We start from the raw sequence: 16,364 nt of genomic DNA, 5'->3' as shown, positions 1-16,364 counted from the left end.
TGAATTTGTCTGCCTTTCATGGCCTCGGCTGAGTGTCAAGAAACTGTCTACACCTTGTATAATACGATATATCATTTGCAAAAAGGGTGAAAAAAAAAAAAACCTCTGCAACAACTTGAAGTAAATAGGTGTATAAATGGAGCTTATGACTTTGCCCAAACTATTGGAAATCCATACCATGTAAGACAATAGTAATTAATTACTGCATAGCAAACTTAGGCCAAGTTTGGCATCTTCCAAAAAATTTAAAAAGTCAAAAAGTCACTATCCTATTTAAGTCACATCATCTTATTTAAGTCGCATCACCTCTCTAACACATCACTTCAAACCCAACTCAAATCCAACCTATATTTCATAAAAAGTCAAAAAGTACACTTATTTAGTCTTCCTAAACTTGGCCTTAAAATACCAATTAAAGAAGCAATCAGAGTCCCAGTTTCATCAGATGAAAAAGACGTTGTGTATATATATATGGTAGCTCCCCCTAAAATAAGAGACAAAAAGATCCCAAAATATTAGCTAGTCTCCCAAACAGGGTTTGAGAACCTGAGACCGTGTCACCACCCATCAACGGCTGTGATCAAATATCCTTTTGTCAGCACATGACATCTCATTAACAGTACATTCCATCTCCAAACGGTCTGGCGGGAAAAATCTGTTATTGTCAGTTATTTAGAACCCCCTCGATTTTGTTTCCTTCCAAGAATTCTTGCCACCGTACACAGCCAAACAGAGAACATGCAAAGAAAATCAAGAAACAAAACTACTCTCTCTCTCTCTCTCTATATATATATATATATATGCACACACAAACAGTAATTAACGCATACTTTCAACAATATCCAAACCATTCTCTGCATCTTTACTTCAATATTCAGAACAGACAGACTGCCAGAAAACAAAACAAAAAGAACAACCCCCCCCCCCCCCCCTCTCTCTCTCTCTCATGGCAAAATGGTTTTCTCTCCACCACTTTCTGGCAGCAGTGGCACTGGCACTGGCACTGGCCATCTCCACCCTCCTCCGGCCCATCTCAACAACCGCACTATCCTATCCACCCGCTATCCTCCCACCACTTTCCTCTTCTCCACCACCACCACCACCAACGGCGGCTCTCGAAGAACAACTACTCAAGAAGATAATGAACGCCCTAATTGGTGCAGGCGGCGACTTTCGTGGGTGGGCGGGGCTCCTCTCGGTGGCCACAGCAGCTGGACTATCAGTACTTCCTTTTCCTGTAGACGGAACCCTCTTCATCCCAGGTGACGATGCACTCTCCCACCTTCCAACCGCCACCTTGGAATTCGACCCATTCATGATCCCCTACCACATAGTCCCCCAACAACGCCTCTCTTTCTCAGATCTCCAACTCTTCAGCACTAACACTCGCCTCCCAACTCTATTGCCTTCCAACTCCATTCTCATCACCAACAACTCCCGCTCCAACTTCACCATAGATGGGGCTCCCATTACCCACCCTGACCTCTACCTTAACTCCGACATCGCTGTCCACGGCATCAAAACCATCCTCGACTACTCTATTTACGGTTCTGCCATTGGCATTGGCAGCTTTCCCCCACCTGCGCCACAAGCGGGAGAAGAAGAAGTAGTTATCTGTGGCGGCGGCAGGAGGAGGTCGGATGCAGCAGCTTCTTGCGAGTTTGGGTTTCAGATCATTTTCTTGGTTGTTCTGTTTGTATTGCTTTTTTTTTAGTTCAAGATTCACGGAAACCCTCTCTTGAGTTGGTTCACAATCACAGATGATGATTGAAGAAGAATGGTGGTTGGGTTGGGGTTACTCTTGTGTGGATATCAAGGGCAGAGATGACTAGCCTCATAGCATAGCATATCTGCTGTTCTTGTTATTGGAAATTCGCTTTATTTTTCTGCTGCTGTTCTTGATTTCCTTTGTTGGGTTCACATATTAAAGAATGGAAATTGTTATGTGTCATTGAGAATCTTTCTTTATTTCTTTATTTTTATTTTTTGATCAATCATCTCTTCTGATATTCAGTCTCTAATTGCTGTAGATTTTGTTTTTTTCTTTTGGTTTCAATTTCAAATTTTTGTATTCTCGTGAAATGGTTTTCCAACCATTCAAGAGGAGATTTTGTGCTTTTTGTCATCAAATTACTCAATTGGTATTTGATACGAAGGCCATCACCATCTATTTTTATGCCTTCTCTTATTATATAATGTGTCAATGCTGTATTAGTGCTATATATTAATAGTGAAACTCATATTGTATTGAGTGTACAAAATATAAAATTATTGTTAATACTAATGCATTGTTTTTTTTTTTTTTAATTTTAATTTTGCATGATTTAATAGTTACTCCTTACTTTGTGTTTCATGTAGTTGGATGGCAATGACAATTTAGAGCATCTCTAGTGATTGGATAGATAAAAATTTAGTTATTGTTACAATTTAACAATGAATAGTATTAAAATATTTTATTTTAACAATGTTACTCTTCTCACAAAATGACAAATCAAAATACAATTGTGTCCTTAGAGAAAAGATGTAGACACGCATTCTAGATATATTTGGCACAATCTTTACCTATAGATTCTATATAGCAAGCCATATGCCTTACTATTACAATGAAAATTTAGAAGATTTAAGACAAAATATAGCAATAGTAAAGCATATAACACACCATTGAGCTTCTCCAATGATTTTCTTACCTAGCATTTTCTTTTTCTCATAATTTTCCTCCTCTGTTTCTTGGTTTTTGCTTCCTCTCCACCTTTTTTTATCACTACACTGACTCAGTTTCACTAGAAAATTCGTCTCTAGCTGTATTGCCCTGCTAGAATCTTTAGATCATATTTTAATTCGTATAGTACCCTTAAAAGACATCATCGGACTCCAGATAAATAGCTAGGGTTATAGTTAGATCCACATAACACATGGCTTTATGTACAGTACTATCAGGCTAGACACTCCATAACATATGTTTTATTCTCCATTTCCATATCAATAGATAGTTCAATTATAAGCATTCAGAACAGATACAACTCCTCCAAAAACAGGTGCAAGCGTAGTTCAGATGAAATTTTTAGAAATTGGTCCAAGAAGCAGTGCTCTATCTGACAATTAGGCAGCTCAGGATAAAAAAGAGACAAAGCCCTACTACGTAAATTCAGACCCAGAAATATTTTCACCAAAGATTCTTTTCTAATTTGATTCAGATATTGATCTTGTAGGTTACAGAACCAAGATAAAGCCATCAATGCTTAATATGAAAAGGACGGATTTGATAAAAAATACTCCCAAATTCTTCAAGCAATTGTTTGGACAGCTCTATCAAAACTCTCTTCTGCAGAAGATGCACGTTTGACAAGCATGTGATCTGGATGTGACAATTTCATTTGACTGCAAAACAAAGTTGCATATTACAATCATTCACAAAAAACAAAAACAAAAACAAAAACCTTTCATAACCAACTCTGCAACAATTTGAAGAAAATAGTGGTATGATGGAACTTATGACTTACCCAAACTATTGGAGACGCATACCATGTAAGACAATAGAAATCAATTACCGAATAACAAACTTAAATTCCAATTACAGAAGCAATCAGTGTCCCAGATTCATCGGATGCAATGAAGTTGTGTACATATATGGTCCTCCCCCTAAAATAAGAGGCAAAAAGATAGTCTACAACTACCTGCAGCCGAATCAACCACTTTTACTTTAAAATAGAGGAAAACCTGTTTTTATTATCATAATATATCTTGTAAATAGAGTAGTAAACCAAGGGGCTAGACATATTTCCTCTACATATCGAAGAACAACCATAAGCAAATGATTGCAACAGTGTTTTACCCTAGTGTACCATATCATAAATCCATTGTTGGATAAACCAGATTGGTCAGTAAACAAGACAGGTTCATAAACATATATAAGCAGATTATGAAGCAAAGGAACCATACGATACATATTATATAAACAAGAGACGTGATTCATGAAGGTTGCACAAGATTTTCATTTCATGCCTGCTATGTACTGAGATGTGGCAAAGGCATGCATCATCAGTATAAGGAATAATCCCCAAATTCTAGTCTAATTGAGGATGGGGAGACGGACATTTAGAGGAAATGATAACAAATTTTGAAACCGTCCGGCACCACCAATCTAAAAACCCCAAGACCTCTTTCCACCACTAAAAATGTAGGGCTTTTGCCTCCATCATCAATCATGTCAAGCATTTTCCACCCAACCTGAAAAATCTAAATCCACAGCATCTCCTCAACCATTGTGGTTGTGACTCACGTGTTCCATTCGGTGGCTTAGTGATTCACAAGACACTGAGGCTACCTTGTTCGAAATTATGATAAAGACAGGACTAATAAGTACAACAATCCTAATGGTGTAAATGCATGTTCAGGAAAATGTTTAGAATTTATAATGCAGCTCCTATTATTTAACATTGTATGCAGACACACCAGCACATACAGAAATATGTGAGAGAGAATAAAAATTTCATACTACTTTCTTAAACAGATAACTTACTTCAAGAAGCGTGAAGATGGTTTCCCAAGGTGCGGACTACATACAACCAGATTAGCCAATGTTTCAGGATCCTTTGCGTCCTGCATCATTTACCAGAAATCTCACCATTGGATATAAAGATATGCAAGCCAAATAACTATATATATATAAGTGACAAAATTGGAATTCTAAATGCAACTTTTGTAGGGGTCTGATTCAGATAGTATCGATGACAAATAATTAAACATTAGGGAGAGAGAAAGTTGGGGGAAGGGGGAAAATTGTCAATTCAGAATAGATATGCCAAATTCAATTTTATAAACAATAAAAGCTATGACCATATGCAACCAAGCATAATTAGCAAATGTCAACAACAATTTGAGAACTCTGTCCTAAATTCTTAATCACCTCAAATGACATCTAGGTAACTACATTAAGCACCTCAACAAAGCCAAGTGAAATGAACTTTAAAACTTGCCTTGTTTAGTGCTTCAAGTAATAGTGACTCAGCTTGGTCAAAATTTCCCATATGCATGCAGCAAACAGCCTTTCGATTGAGGATCAAACTCGTCATCTGATACTTGTCAGAGAAATCTTGGAAGATAAGATACGCTTCCTGTATCTTGGAGCCACCCTGATTGACAAAAAAATTGTACGGATATAGAGATCAACAAATCCTGTGTCGCCATGGTTGATCTGAAGCGCTTTAGATACAGAAACAAGAACTTATGCTTATCAGACGGTTACATTCGGATGATGCAGGTGCGCTGTCGTAGAATATATGTATACTATTTCACTACTCTTTTGGGCTTGGACCTGACCTCAAACTCTGCAGTATTTTGGGTCGGGTCCTTTTTATTTATTTTTTATTTTTTTATTGCAGCCGAAGAAACGGGTTTTTCAAATTAAGGCATCTAAAGTGAAGTAGCCAATGCATACCCATCCATATCATTTGATCAAAGTGGTTATACGGATTCTACTTTATGGGAGCTTTCATAGGCTCAAGACTGCACCTTCAGTTCTTCACCATGGGCAAAGATCAATCTATTACCTCGTTTTGGTGTTCTCTCTCTACATTGGATTGGGAATATACCAAGTTTAAAAATAACAAAATTAAAAATAAAATAAAATAAATAAATGAAAAAAGCACAATGAAACTGCAAATGGGTCAATGTAAACATCCTGTGAAACCTTGTGAAGCTTCTGATTTATAACTTATTTCTAGGTTGAGACCATAGGAATATGATGAGCATCATGTATAAGCAAAAAATAAAATTCCACTATTGCCTGTTATTGATTGATATACATGTCTAAGCCAACAAGAGTTACAGATTATGCACTTTTCCAATATGTAAATCTTGTCATCACAAGCTTATCAAATCACTCTGGTTCTGCACAACAAACCCCAATTCAAATGCTTTAAAAGAAAAAAATCATTACAAAGAGTATAAGAAACCCAAGCATTTTTAGTTCAGTCTCACTTTCATGCAGCAAAGTCAGCACCTATCTTCGCTTTCCTCCGCTAGTTGCAAGGATATACTTTGGACACTGAAGAAAAAATATTTAAGAAAATTAATTGTCTTGTCGTCAGCGTTTTGACATCCCACCAAATTCTTCCAAGAGACTCTCGATGGTCTTCCTTGATGTAACCCTATCGATCTCAAATGCTTTCATCTCATCTCTTAGACCTGCACCACCATCATCAAAATTGATATAATTGTGCATTTGGTCTCAAGTGGAAATGCATTGACCATATGTGCATTTAACATTCTTTTTAATAATTGCAGAGAAGTCCACCCACCAATCTTAAATTACACATCCATAGCATCAGAGTTACCTTTATACTAAATCCTAACCCAAAAAAATTATGTTTCAGAAGGAAGAAGAGGTAATCATCAATTGGGTAGCACTGTGTTAGCTAGAACCTGGATCGTTTGGTATGAGGAACAGGATGTTATATGCCGCATGCTTTATAATGCGGTACGATAGGGGTAGACTTCTTAATTTGATATCCAATATATTATAAAAAAAAAAATTCAAATTAATAGTTTAACAACACGGTTCTATGAGTATTATGACCCATTATTTTACATTTTGTCAATTCAAAACTCCACTCCATCTCGATTTTAGTCCATTATATTTGACCTTTTCCCTATTAGGAAGAAATTTTAATGAAAAAATTATGGGATCACTTTGGGCCATTAAATTCATTGTTTTGTAAAGAAAGTGTATCATGTTTCGGAATATATATTCTAAAAACGTAAATCGCTAGGGTGTCAGCATTTTCAGGTAACATTGGGGTGGCAGAATCATATGAGGCATACCCCAGGAACAAAAGTACATCAGCAAGAATATGTGATCCAAAGTGGCATGATAGGGATATAATTCACTTGATTGAACCATACTTTCATTCACTTGGTTGCATTAGAATAATTTTGTTTCAAAACCGGTTTTCTATGTTTAATAGAGGAATAAAAACCACAGATAAAGTGTACCCGCTTGGCAACATATCCATGGACGCATAGAAACGTATGATTAACTTCTAGGAAAATAAATGTGGGAAGCACGTCACAATAATAGATTTTGTTTATTACATCTGTATTCAAAAGTATATAAAGTGAAACAGAAAACTGACCTGGTAGATACTGAACCTTAAGTGGCAACTGGGAAGAATTTGAATTGAAGAAATTAAGCAGATTTCTCATCAGCTCAACAGATTCAGCAGAGACCAATATTTCTCTCTAAATTACACAAGAGAATGGAAGTGCTCAGAATTTGAACCAACTTACAATAAAAAAGAAGAAAAATCTACAAACATATATGAAACCATATCAACAGATTTTAGCATTTTGTATGCTGGTAAAGCAGTAGGTGGGAGCCAAGATTTGGTCACCATACATTAACTACTGAAGAACAAATTGCATTGAAAACCTTAGTAGAACTGTGAGTAGATTCCTGTTAGCATAAATGCTACCTTGACTTTAATGTTTCTTTTGCACATCTGCAAGATGGTGAACCGAACAAGTGGTTGTTCTACTCTTTTCTTTTTCTTCTACTGGTAGATCACAACAATTAACTCCGCCGGGGTTGCTTAAGAACTCCGCAAGTCCCAAGCCCGGCTAAAGGAACAGAGTTGTGTATTAGGTAGCCGACAGCCAACACATAAAAAAGCCGCTCGGATCTTTTATAATATACAACCTAGTACTCTGAATCGATTAGATACTAAGTTGTTCCCCTTAATATTTTTCACTAACGAAACAACCTTGGATAGAGTCGAGTGGAAAAGAAGGATTCATGCAGCCAACCCCATTTGATGGGACTTAAGGCTTGGTTTGGTTTGGTTTGGTTTAGTAGATCACAACAATTGTTACTATTATCTTCAGAAGAATAGGTGAAAAGATCACAACAATAATCACAATATTATCTTCATATATACATTGGTCTTCTGCAATTCGTTATGCTCCAATTATCACAGGGGCCTCTGGTGATAATTGATGAGGATATTGAACTACCTCAAATAGAAAATGGGCCAGTGTTTTAGTTACATGATACATCCAATTCAAAAGTTTTACCATTGTAAAGACCGTTCAATAGCCCAGATGTTGGCTAAACTGAAGACTAACGCTGCACAATAGGTAACATCAAGCAATCAAATCAATTAATCACACTGAAAATAGAGTCTCTCCAAACCTTGAAGTTCTTCTGAGAATCATAATAACCAGAAACAACCATGAGCAGCCGAAGTTTCTCCAAATCTGGATTTCCAAAAGAAAAGGCATTAGAAAAGGAAATAGCACAATCCAAATGTAGCCTGTGTAGAACAGGTAAGCTACAGGTAGCCCAAACAAGTGATACGATAACAGAGAATACTTGACATAGATGTGGAAGGAAAATGAGTATGATCCAAACAAACATAACACAATAAAATAGCAAGGAGATCCTGGACTAACAAACCAATGAAGGGAATGACTGAATTGTCAACTGAAAGAAATGGTTGAAAGAAGGGGATTTTTGCAGAATTGAATCAGTCGGGATAAGGCTTGAACAGTGGTAATGAAAACGATAAAGATGCTGATGTTAGAAAAGTTATAATGTAGTTTTCATCTTTCATCCACGATAGGTTTATACATCTTGAAATCTAACAAACACAATTAAAATTTACTCACGCTGGAAATGGGTGATTTCTTGTACTGAAGAATCATGATGAGCCACAAGTTGCCCAATAGAAATGCCAATAGAACTCATCCCGATATGTGATACCATCAATCTTGAACCATTACTGTCTGGTTTACCTAATTTAACAATTTTCACATCAATGGAATGCATACAAAAGCAAGCAGCGGATAAGGGGCATATATTAAACAATTCAATTAGTCAAGAACATAGAACTGGAAGTAGGCCGGTTGCATCAAAGTGATCCATTTGAGATCATTTTGTTAATCTTGTCCATTGTGGATAATATGGTTTTTAATCAAGTTCTCACCTGTGTTTTATTTGAAACAATTCAATTATCAAACCTCTTGTTTACCTCTCAATTATCATTTTGTTCTCACCTATTTTCTGCGGAAGACATTTTCTGGAAAATGTTTTTCGCAAAAAAAGTTTTCCCTAGGAAATGTTTTCCATCGAAAGAAACAAAGCATTAGTGAGTTTTACTATTCTCTTCGTAGTAGCCATAACGGTAGTTTTGTAATCTTCACTATATGAGTACAAATATATAGGGTTGAAGGAGAGAACCCTAATGATTTGATTCTCTCTTCCATTTCTAGTAACGTTGTGCCTCTTCTCTCTCTCTCTCTCTCTCTCTCTCTCTCTCTCTCTCTTATATATTCTCATTTATCTTAGTCAACTACTTTAGCTTTCTCCTAAGCATTTGGCCCATAATTTAAAATCCCAAACCCTTAAATGGTTGCGGTGCGGAATTTCCAGCAACTAAATCTCTGGAATAAACAGCTACTACTTCGGAAAACCAACCCCAGTCTCACCCCTTTCCATCTACAAGACCTACTCCTTTTTCTTTTTTTTAAACTTCTGAAATCCTAAACCTAAATGTTTTTCCTTCCCTTAGCCCACCACAAGCATATATCCAATTGTTCTCATGCTATTTAGCCCTTCATCATCTATGAACTTTGGTTGCATCAATGAGTCCAGTTGATGTATGTTTTTAGGTAAACCATCCACATCATCTCTCCCTTAAGACACTACCCAATGCTTTCTCTAGATTATTCATAGTCAAATAACTTAAGAAAATCATTATCCTCCTGTCCAAACCTTTCCTTGAGCTACTAAACAGAAAAATTACGAGAAAAAAATGCTCACAAGCAATCACCCGACAATGTTGCTAAATATCTTTGTCATTTAATCACATTACATTGTACAATACAAGCCATGAATCAGGGTGCTTTTTATTGCGAAAAATAAGGAAAAGGAAACTTAGGATTATCATGCAGAACCTATGGGGTGACAATGTACGCCACAAATCTGACATGGGTACATGACTCACTCATTAGCAAAGTCAATCCAAAATAGGAACTGAAGAACCCACCACACCCTATCTGACACATGAGTGATAACAATTCCTGATGCTTCTTCTTAATCATGACCTTGTTCAAGCTAATAGCAAGTGAGCAATGAACAGGCTAACCAAATTCAACTTGAGCTTTAATAAGTGAAATTGAATGAAGAAAGCATCAAGATAACCCAATAGTGATGAATCAACTGACAATTTTTCTGTTTGGCCTTTTAAGAATCTTGTGCACTCAGACATCAACCTCAACCTGATATTATAGGTTTGAGTAATCCGATTTATAGTCTTCTGATTTTAAGGAGTTATGTTATACTCGCAGAGACATTTAACAATATGAATAATGTCATCCAGTTTGATTACCTTTGTGTATTGGGGAATCAATTACATCATGTCATGGAATTAGCATCAATGCATTCAATTCAAGGGGAAAATAGGAGTCGGACACATGTTGAAATTTATAAGAAAAACTAAAGATTAAGAAAATGTTCAGACCTACTCTCGTCCACTTCTTGAAATCCTTCCGCAAGATATCTCCGACTTTGAGGTTGGATACATCATACATTTTGTATCTCACTGTAAAAATGATAACTTCAGAAATGGCCCTATAATTTTGAAGAAGAAACCAAACCCAAAAAATTCAACTATTTAAATTAGTAACTTCCAAAAACATACAGATCTGGTAAAGACCATTGCATCCAAATCGACCAGCTCCATTAATCAGCAATGTGGCCATGTACTTATCTTTGGAGGTGCACTGAGGGTTAGTCAAGTTTCCAGTATCCAAGAGGATTCCTGCTAACTGCATGTCAATGGATAGAGAAAGCAACACTTAAATTTACTAAAATATATTTGATACAAAATGTACACTCAATTTGCTGAAATATATTTGATGTATAAAGAAAAAGAAGTTTCAAATATATATATTTGACAGGCCAATGAGTAGGAACTAAGCTCAAAGTGAGCATAGATTGTTTTATTATAATCACAATGCCATGTATTTTTGCAGGGAAAAAGGGAGAAAAACACAAAGGCTATAATTCTAGAAGACAATAGGCACACAAGATTTCTAGTAATGGTCATAGTAATGTGGGACAAGTGCACAACAGTCAAAGCAGTGAGCTGGAATTTAACACGAGGCACCTGACCTATAAAAGTTTAAAAACATATTTTAAACTAAATAGTGAAATACATAAACCTAAAAATAAACATAAAACAAAACTACTACAACTAAAACTCAACTATTTAATGTTTAAAGACTATCCCTTGAAATTGAACCACTTTCCAAAGTTTGTTGCTTTGCAAATCTACTTTTCTTATAGACTGCAATATTATACAAAGGCTAAAAATAAACTATGAAAAGTTCCAAGTGGATCCTAACTTAAAACCAACCAATTTCAAATGTTGTTGTTTTGTTAGATTTATTTTTCCTTTAGCTTTTTATGGCCTCCATCACAGAGAATCTCCAATTAAGGATTATTTAACTACTAAAAGTTCCAAGTCCACATAGGTTGAAGTTCATAATTCCCCTACTCTGAAGTCTGAACCATTGATAGAATATACAAAATTTCCAGGCAAAATCTTTTTTGGAAGTTCTATTCTTTGCCTTGTTATATGTTTTACAAAGACAGAAGGGCAAGAATTGATATTTGGCTTCAACATCATGCACTGGATTACTTCAGTGCAATTTATCTAACCAACTAGGTCTTAACTAAAAAAAGCCTTGTCTCAACTACTTGGGGGTTGGCTACATGAATCCTTATTTGCATTATGCTGTCATCAAGAGCCATAATTTCAGTTAAATTGCAAGCTAACTCAACTCAATTAGGTCTTGAGTATGACAAAACATAACAATGTTAAAGATTAGTTTAATACAAAATTAAGCAAAAGCAAAAAAAAAAAAATTGGGCACTAGCAATTTACAAGCATTAGGTACCAGAAGTCGACTGAATCCTTGTCCGGCCAATATCTCGGGTGAAGTCATTGCAAACTTTTCAGCAATAAGTGTACAGCATGAGCAGTCCTGTAAACATAGTCATTTGATTGAATTTGAGCAACCAGAAGCATGAGTGTGTGTAAAGTATGAAATGTATGCATGTGTAAGTATGCATTAAGTTATGATTATTGTACCTGTCCCACAGTAATAGTTTGAACCCGAGGATAGGTTGGGTCACCCTGCAAAATGGAGAGAAAATGCTAGATTATATATTTCCTCATTTTCAAGTGGCTTGGAATATGGAGAGATTAATGAACATTCAACCATGATTACACCTTTCTGCAACCGAAGATTTCAACCAATGCCTCCTTTAGTGCCTGTTCCAAGAAGAGGTTGCACATTTCATCATCTCCAATGGTTAACAGTAAGAGTCAAGCAAGTTATACAGTAAGTTGCTACCTCTTGTTTGGCTGGAAGCCTATCACCATTTAGTAAGACTAGCTTAAGACTCCCAAAAAGATCATAATATGACAGGTCAATCTGCTCAACAATTTCACCATATTGGAAAGGAAATAGGAAGAGAAAATTTAAGTTAAAATTTCAGATAGTAGTTAGAGAAATATGAATGATCAGATATTTGACTTGTAAAATCAAATAGCAGATCTCTACCAGCATAGTTATAGGCTTATAGCATTTGGAGACCAGACAAAGCAGGATATGGAAGCACAGTTTCAAATTGTGAGAAACTTTTTCTGAGCATCATTTAATAAAGTTATATGATCCAAACGATATACGCATATTTTTCATGATCATTTGGGAAGATTTCACTTACCTCCCCTGAGGTTTTGCAAAAAACTCTTATCACCATCCTTTGTTTGATAAATGGCCACTTACCACCCCTGCCATTATCCCATGACAATAGGCATTGGGCAATGAGGCTTTGTGGTCATTTCCATAAGAAAAATGAAAAGAGAACGGAGAGGAGGGTCAAACCTCAAAACCCAGTACAACTAGAGTCAGCTTAGGTTTTTTCTCTCATCTCCCTCAATTATCTACTCTCTCATCTCTATCTTCCCACTGATGACAATGCCATCTCTAGTGACAATGTCATGAGCTATATCTCTATCCTCCAAGAACAAATTAGAAACTAAAATTAAGCAAACCATTGGTTGAAATCACCAAAATTGATTTGAACACTGGATTCAACCTTCATAGGCTAAAAAATGATGACCACCATTTGATTTAACTTTTTAGTACTGCAGCCTTCAGCCAACACCCAGATCTCCACATCGCTATTGCAATTGTGCGGAGATCATTATGCTTTTTGTGATGTTTGATGAAGAAGTTGGAAAGATAAGAATAAAGAGAGGCCACCAGCAACAGATATGTAGGAGTGGTAAGTAGGAATGCCAAGACTCACAAAGAATTGAAAAGTAGCATTGTAAAATAAGTAGACAATAGAAGCTTTGAATCTTGATTTCTAAGAGAGAGTTTGAAGGCTTGATATACATAGGGGTTGTTGAGCCAAAAAGATTTGGATGGAAGTTTGAAATCATACGCATTCAGCATGCAACCAGATAAGGCTGGAGAAGCAGCTATACAATAATTGGAATTGTTGTGAGTTCAACCATATGACAAGTTCAATAGGTGAAAGTGTAATTTAAGAGAATACTAAGCTTGAGTGATGATTATGATATCATCCCCTTTTATATTAATCAATTAATTGTTACAAAAGGAAGCCCTAGCACACTGATTAAGGAATTACCTTTTATATTGATTGATTGATTGACTGATTAAGGAATCCCAATCAATCAATTAATCAATTAATCACAATCTAATTTAAATAAGGAAACAAGGAAATATTCTAACACTCCCCCTCAAGGTGATGTGAAGATATCTTGCATGTCATGAAATGGTTTACTCCTAACTCCCTTAGTGAGGATGTCTGCAAGTTGTTCGCCTGACTTCACAAAAGGAGTACATATCATGCCGCTAGTGAGTTTCTCCTTGATGAAGTGGCGATCAATCTCAAAATGCTTTGTCTTGTCACGTTGAACAGAATTGTGAGTTATGTTGATGGCAGCCTTATTATCACAATATAGCCGCATAGAGTCTATCTGGACCATCCCCAGATCACTCAACAATAATCTGATCCACAAGAGTTCACACACATCTTGTGCCATAGCTATAAACTCAGCTTCTGCACTCGATCTAGCCACCATATTTTGTTTCTTACTCCTTCAAGTAACAAGATTGCCACCCACAAAGGTACAATATCCTGATGTAGATCTATCAGTTATTGACCCTGCCCAATCAGTATCTGTATAAGCTTCCACTCTGAGGTGATCATGTTTGGAAAAGTATAGGCCCTTTCCAAGAGAAGATTTCCAGTACCTCAGAATTCTAATAACAGTCTCTAAGTGAATTTGATGAGGAGTATGCTTGTTCGGCTAAACCAAGAAATAGAGACCATTTTCTGCACTACCACTGCCAATCGTCCTTCTCGTGACAAGATTTTGAAAAAGACAATGATCAGGAAAAAAATGTCACACTACAGTTCAACTCTTTAGTAATACGACTTAAGGATAGAAGATTAACAGAAAAATTGAGAACATAGAGCACTAAAGGCAGAGGTAAGGTAAACAATACAATTTGTAATCCTAACTTTGTCTTGACTTGAAGAGGGCTTATACGCTGAGAAAAGGTCAAAAGACCCAGACATATGATCTGAGGCACCAAAATCAATAATCTATGGCAAAGACTTATGGGAAAGAAAAACACTAGAAGAAGAGGCTAAGTTACCTGAGCGTGCAAACGACGAGGAAGATGCACTGGGAGCAGTAGAAGACCGGCGAGTCAGCAAATGACGCAAAACATCCTCAAGCTCAGGAGAAGTAATGCTAGATAAACTATCAGAAGTCGGACTAATTGAAGCGGAAGTAGAATTAAGGGTGTCAACGGCACTAGACTGATGGGCCCATGGATTAGAACCACGTCCTCTAGACTGGCCTGATCGACCGCCTCTAGTACCAGACCGATCACCCAAACTCCCTGATGGAGCCCCATGAAGCTTCCAACACGTCTTACGAGTATGCCGCAGCTTGCAACAGTAATCAAAGAACACAGTATCCTTCCCTGAAGGATGGGAAAAAGGTAATGACAAACCATCCCCATCTCAAGGAGCAGAAAGTAATGCTGAACGGTCTCCAATAGCCGATGATAACATAGCAGAACAAAGACTCTCCTCATTCTGTACATATACAAAGGCCTCTTGAAGCAATGGAAGAACATCCATGCCAAGGACATGACTCCGAACCGGATTAAACTCCATATTGAGGCATTCCAGAAACTTGAAGACCCTCTCCTGTGCAAGAAACTTCTGGTAACCGAGTCAACTATACAAACAAGCTTGCAATCCAGGAGATGATCTAAGCGTTTCCAACTATTAGTCAAAAAAGTTTAATACTGAAGAACTGTCTGCTCTCCCTGTATTGAGCACTCAATAGATCAGCGCCGAATATGTAGCAGCGACGCTTCCCAAATGTCTTAGGCAATATCCATGGATAAGTAGCCTTCACCAATTTCAAGAATCATGGAATGAATGAGCCACCCCATGATTAAAGAATTGGTAATCTCACATTGGTCATAGCCAGGATCCGTAATACCTAGTGCTTGAACTCTCCCATTAACATATCTCATCTTCCCCCTACTCTTCAGAAAAAGTGTCAGACACTGAGACCATGAAAGGTAATTCTGACCATTAAATACGGCGGTGGTGATTTTGAGGCTAGGGTTCAGGTTCTCAGATGTAGTAGTCATAACTGGACTGGAGCTCTCCCCTTTAGATAGGTGAGAAGTAGTGGTGGATTCACTAGTTAGGTCAGCCATAAGAACTCTACAATTTCAACCCAAAAAACCTTACACGAATCACAAAAATGAAAAGAGAAATGGAATGAGTTGGAACAAGCAAAATTGCTTACAAACTACTATAGGAGCATAACAATCAGATTAATGGGTCATCTATGGACACAAAAAATAAATCAAATACGGGAAAACAAACCTTCAATCAAAACAAGTGCTGAACTGTGTTCAAGAAAGTAGAGGGAAAGAAACTTGGGGCAATAGAAGATGGGCAACCCTCAAGCACGCATCCACAGGAGCCAAAATACACAAAGAGAGGCTAGAACAGCCCTCACAAGGGTCAACTAGGCCAAAGGAGCCTTTAGCTAAAGCCGAAACAGCTCTGTGGGACCTTAACTGATTCCAACAGAGACTCAGGGACTAGTGGCAGAGGATGGGTGATTGGTGGCAACGGCTGTGTAGGTGACGGTTTGTAGGGTTTTGGCTCTGATACCATGTAATTTAAGAGAATACTAAGCTTGAGTGATAATTATGATATCATCCCC

At 37.0% G+C, this 16,364-nt stretch overlaps 3 protein-coding genes across 4 annotated transcripts in view; 1 reads left to right on the top strand and 2 right to left on the bottom strand.

Annotated features, from left to right (window-relative positions):
- Positions 1-874: 874 nt before the first annotated feature.
- Positions 875-2,016, top strand: LOC114319992 (FAS1 domain-containing protein SELMODRAFT_448915-like). Its single transcript, XM_028267082.2, has one exon. It carries the CDS (start codon positions 947-949, stop codon positions 1,712-1,714), a length of 768 nt encoding a protein of 255 aa, XP_028122883.1. The 5' UTR covers positions 875-946; the 3' UTR covers positions 1,715-2,016.
- A 923-nt stretch (positions 2,017-2,939) lies between these two features.
- Positions 2,940-6,117, bottom strand: LOC114319993 (coatomer subunit epsilon-1). Of its 2 annotated transcripts, XR_003649649.1 has the most exons (5): positions 5,980-6,117; positions 4,977-5,132; positions 4,520-4,599; positions 3,501-3,674; positions 2,940-3,378 (listed from the first exon to the last, which is right to left on the bottom strand). XR_003649649.1 is itself a non-coding variant. In XM_028267083.1 (4 exons), the coding sequence occupies exons 1-4, from the start codon at positions 5,983-5,985 to the stop codon at positions 3,285-3,287; spliced, it is 336 nt and encodes a 111-aa protein (XP_028122884.1). In that variant the 5' UTR covers positions 5,986-6,117; the 3' UTR covers positions 2,940-3,284. The 2 variants fall into 2 exon arrangements, 1 of the variants encoding a protein (XP_028122884.1); XM_028267083.1 differs by lacking the exon at positions 3,501-3,674.
- Positions 5,758-16,364, bottom strand: part of LOC114319989 (uncharacterized) — a 24,232-nt gene continuing 13,625 nt past the window's right edge. Inside the window, exons 4-13 of the mRNA XM_028267077.2 lie at positions 12,418-12,498; positions 12,294-12,335; positions 12,153-12,197; positions 11,959-12,045; positions 10,698-10,824; positions 10,518-10,598; positions 8,665-8,790; positions 8,189-8,253; positions 7,134-7,239; positions 5,758-6,186 (exon numbers count right to left, since the gene is read on the bottom strand). Of these exons, the coding sequence (XP_028122878.2) occupies positions 6,086-6,186; positions 7,134-7,239; positions 8,189-8,253; positions 8,665-8,790; positions 10,518-10,598; positions 10,698-10,824; positions 11,959-12,045; positions 12,153-12,197; positions 12,294-12,335; positions 12,418-12,498 (861 nt within the window). The 3' untranslated portion in view covers positions 5,758-6,085. The remainder of the gene's footprint in view (positions 6,187-7,133; positions 7,240-8,188; positions 8,254-8,664; positions 8,791-10,517; positions 10,599-10,697; positions 10,825-11,958; positions 12,046-12,152; positions 12,198-12,293; positions 12,336-12,417; positions 12,499-16,364) is intronic.

The sequence above is a fragment of the Camellia sinensis genome, chromosome 9, assembly GCF_055761805.1.
Source record: "Camellia sinensis isolate YWXY chromosome 9, ASM5576180v1, whole genome shotgun sequence".
NCBI lineage: Eukaryota > Viridiplantae > Streptophyta > Magnoliopsida > Ericales > Theaceae > Camellia > Camellia sinensis.
This window is presented reverse-complemented; position numbering and strand designations above follow the sequence as displayed.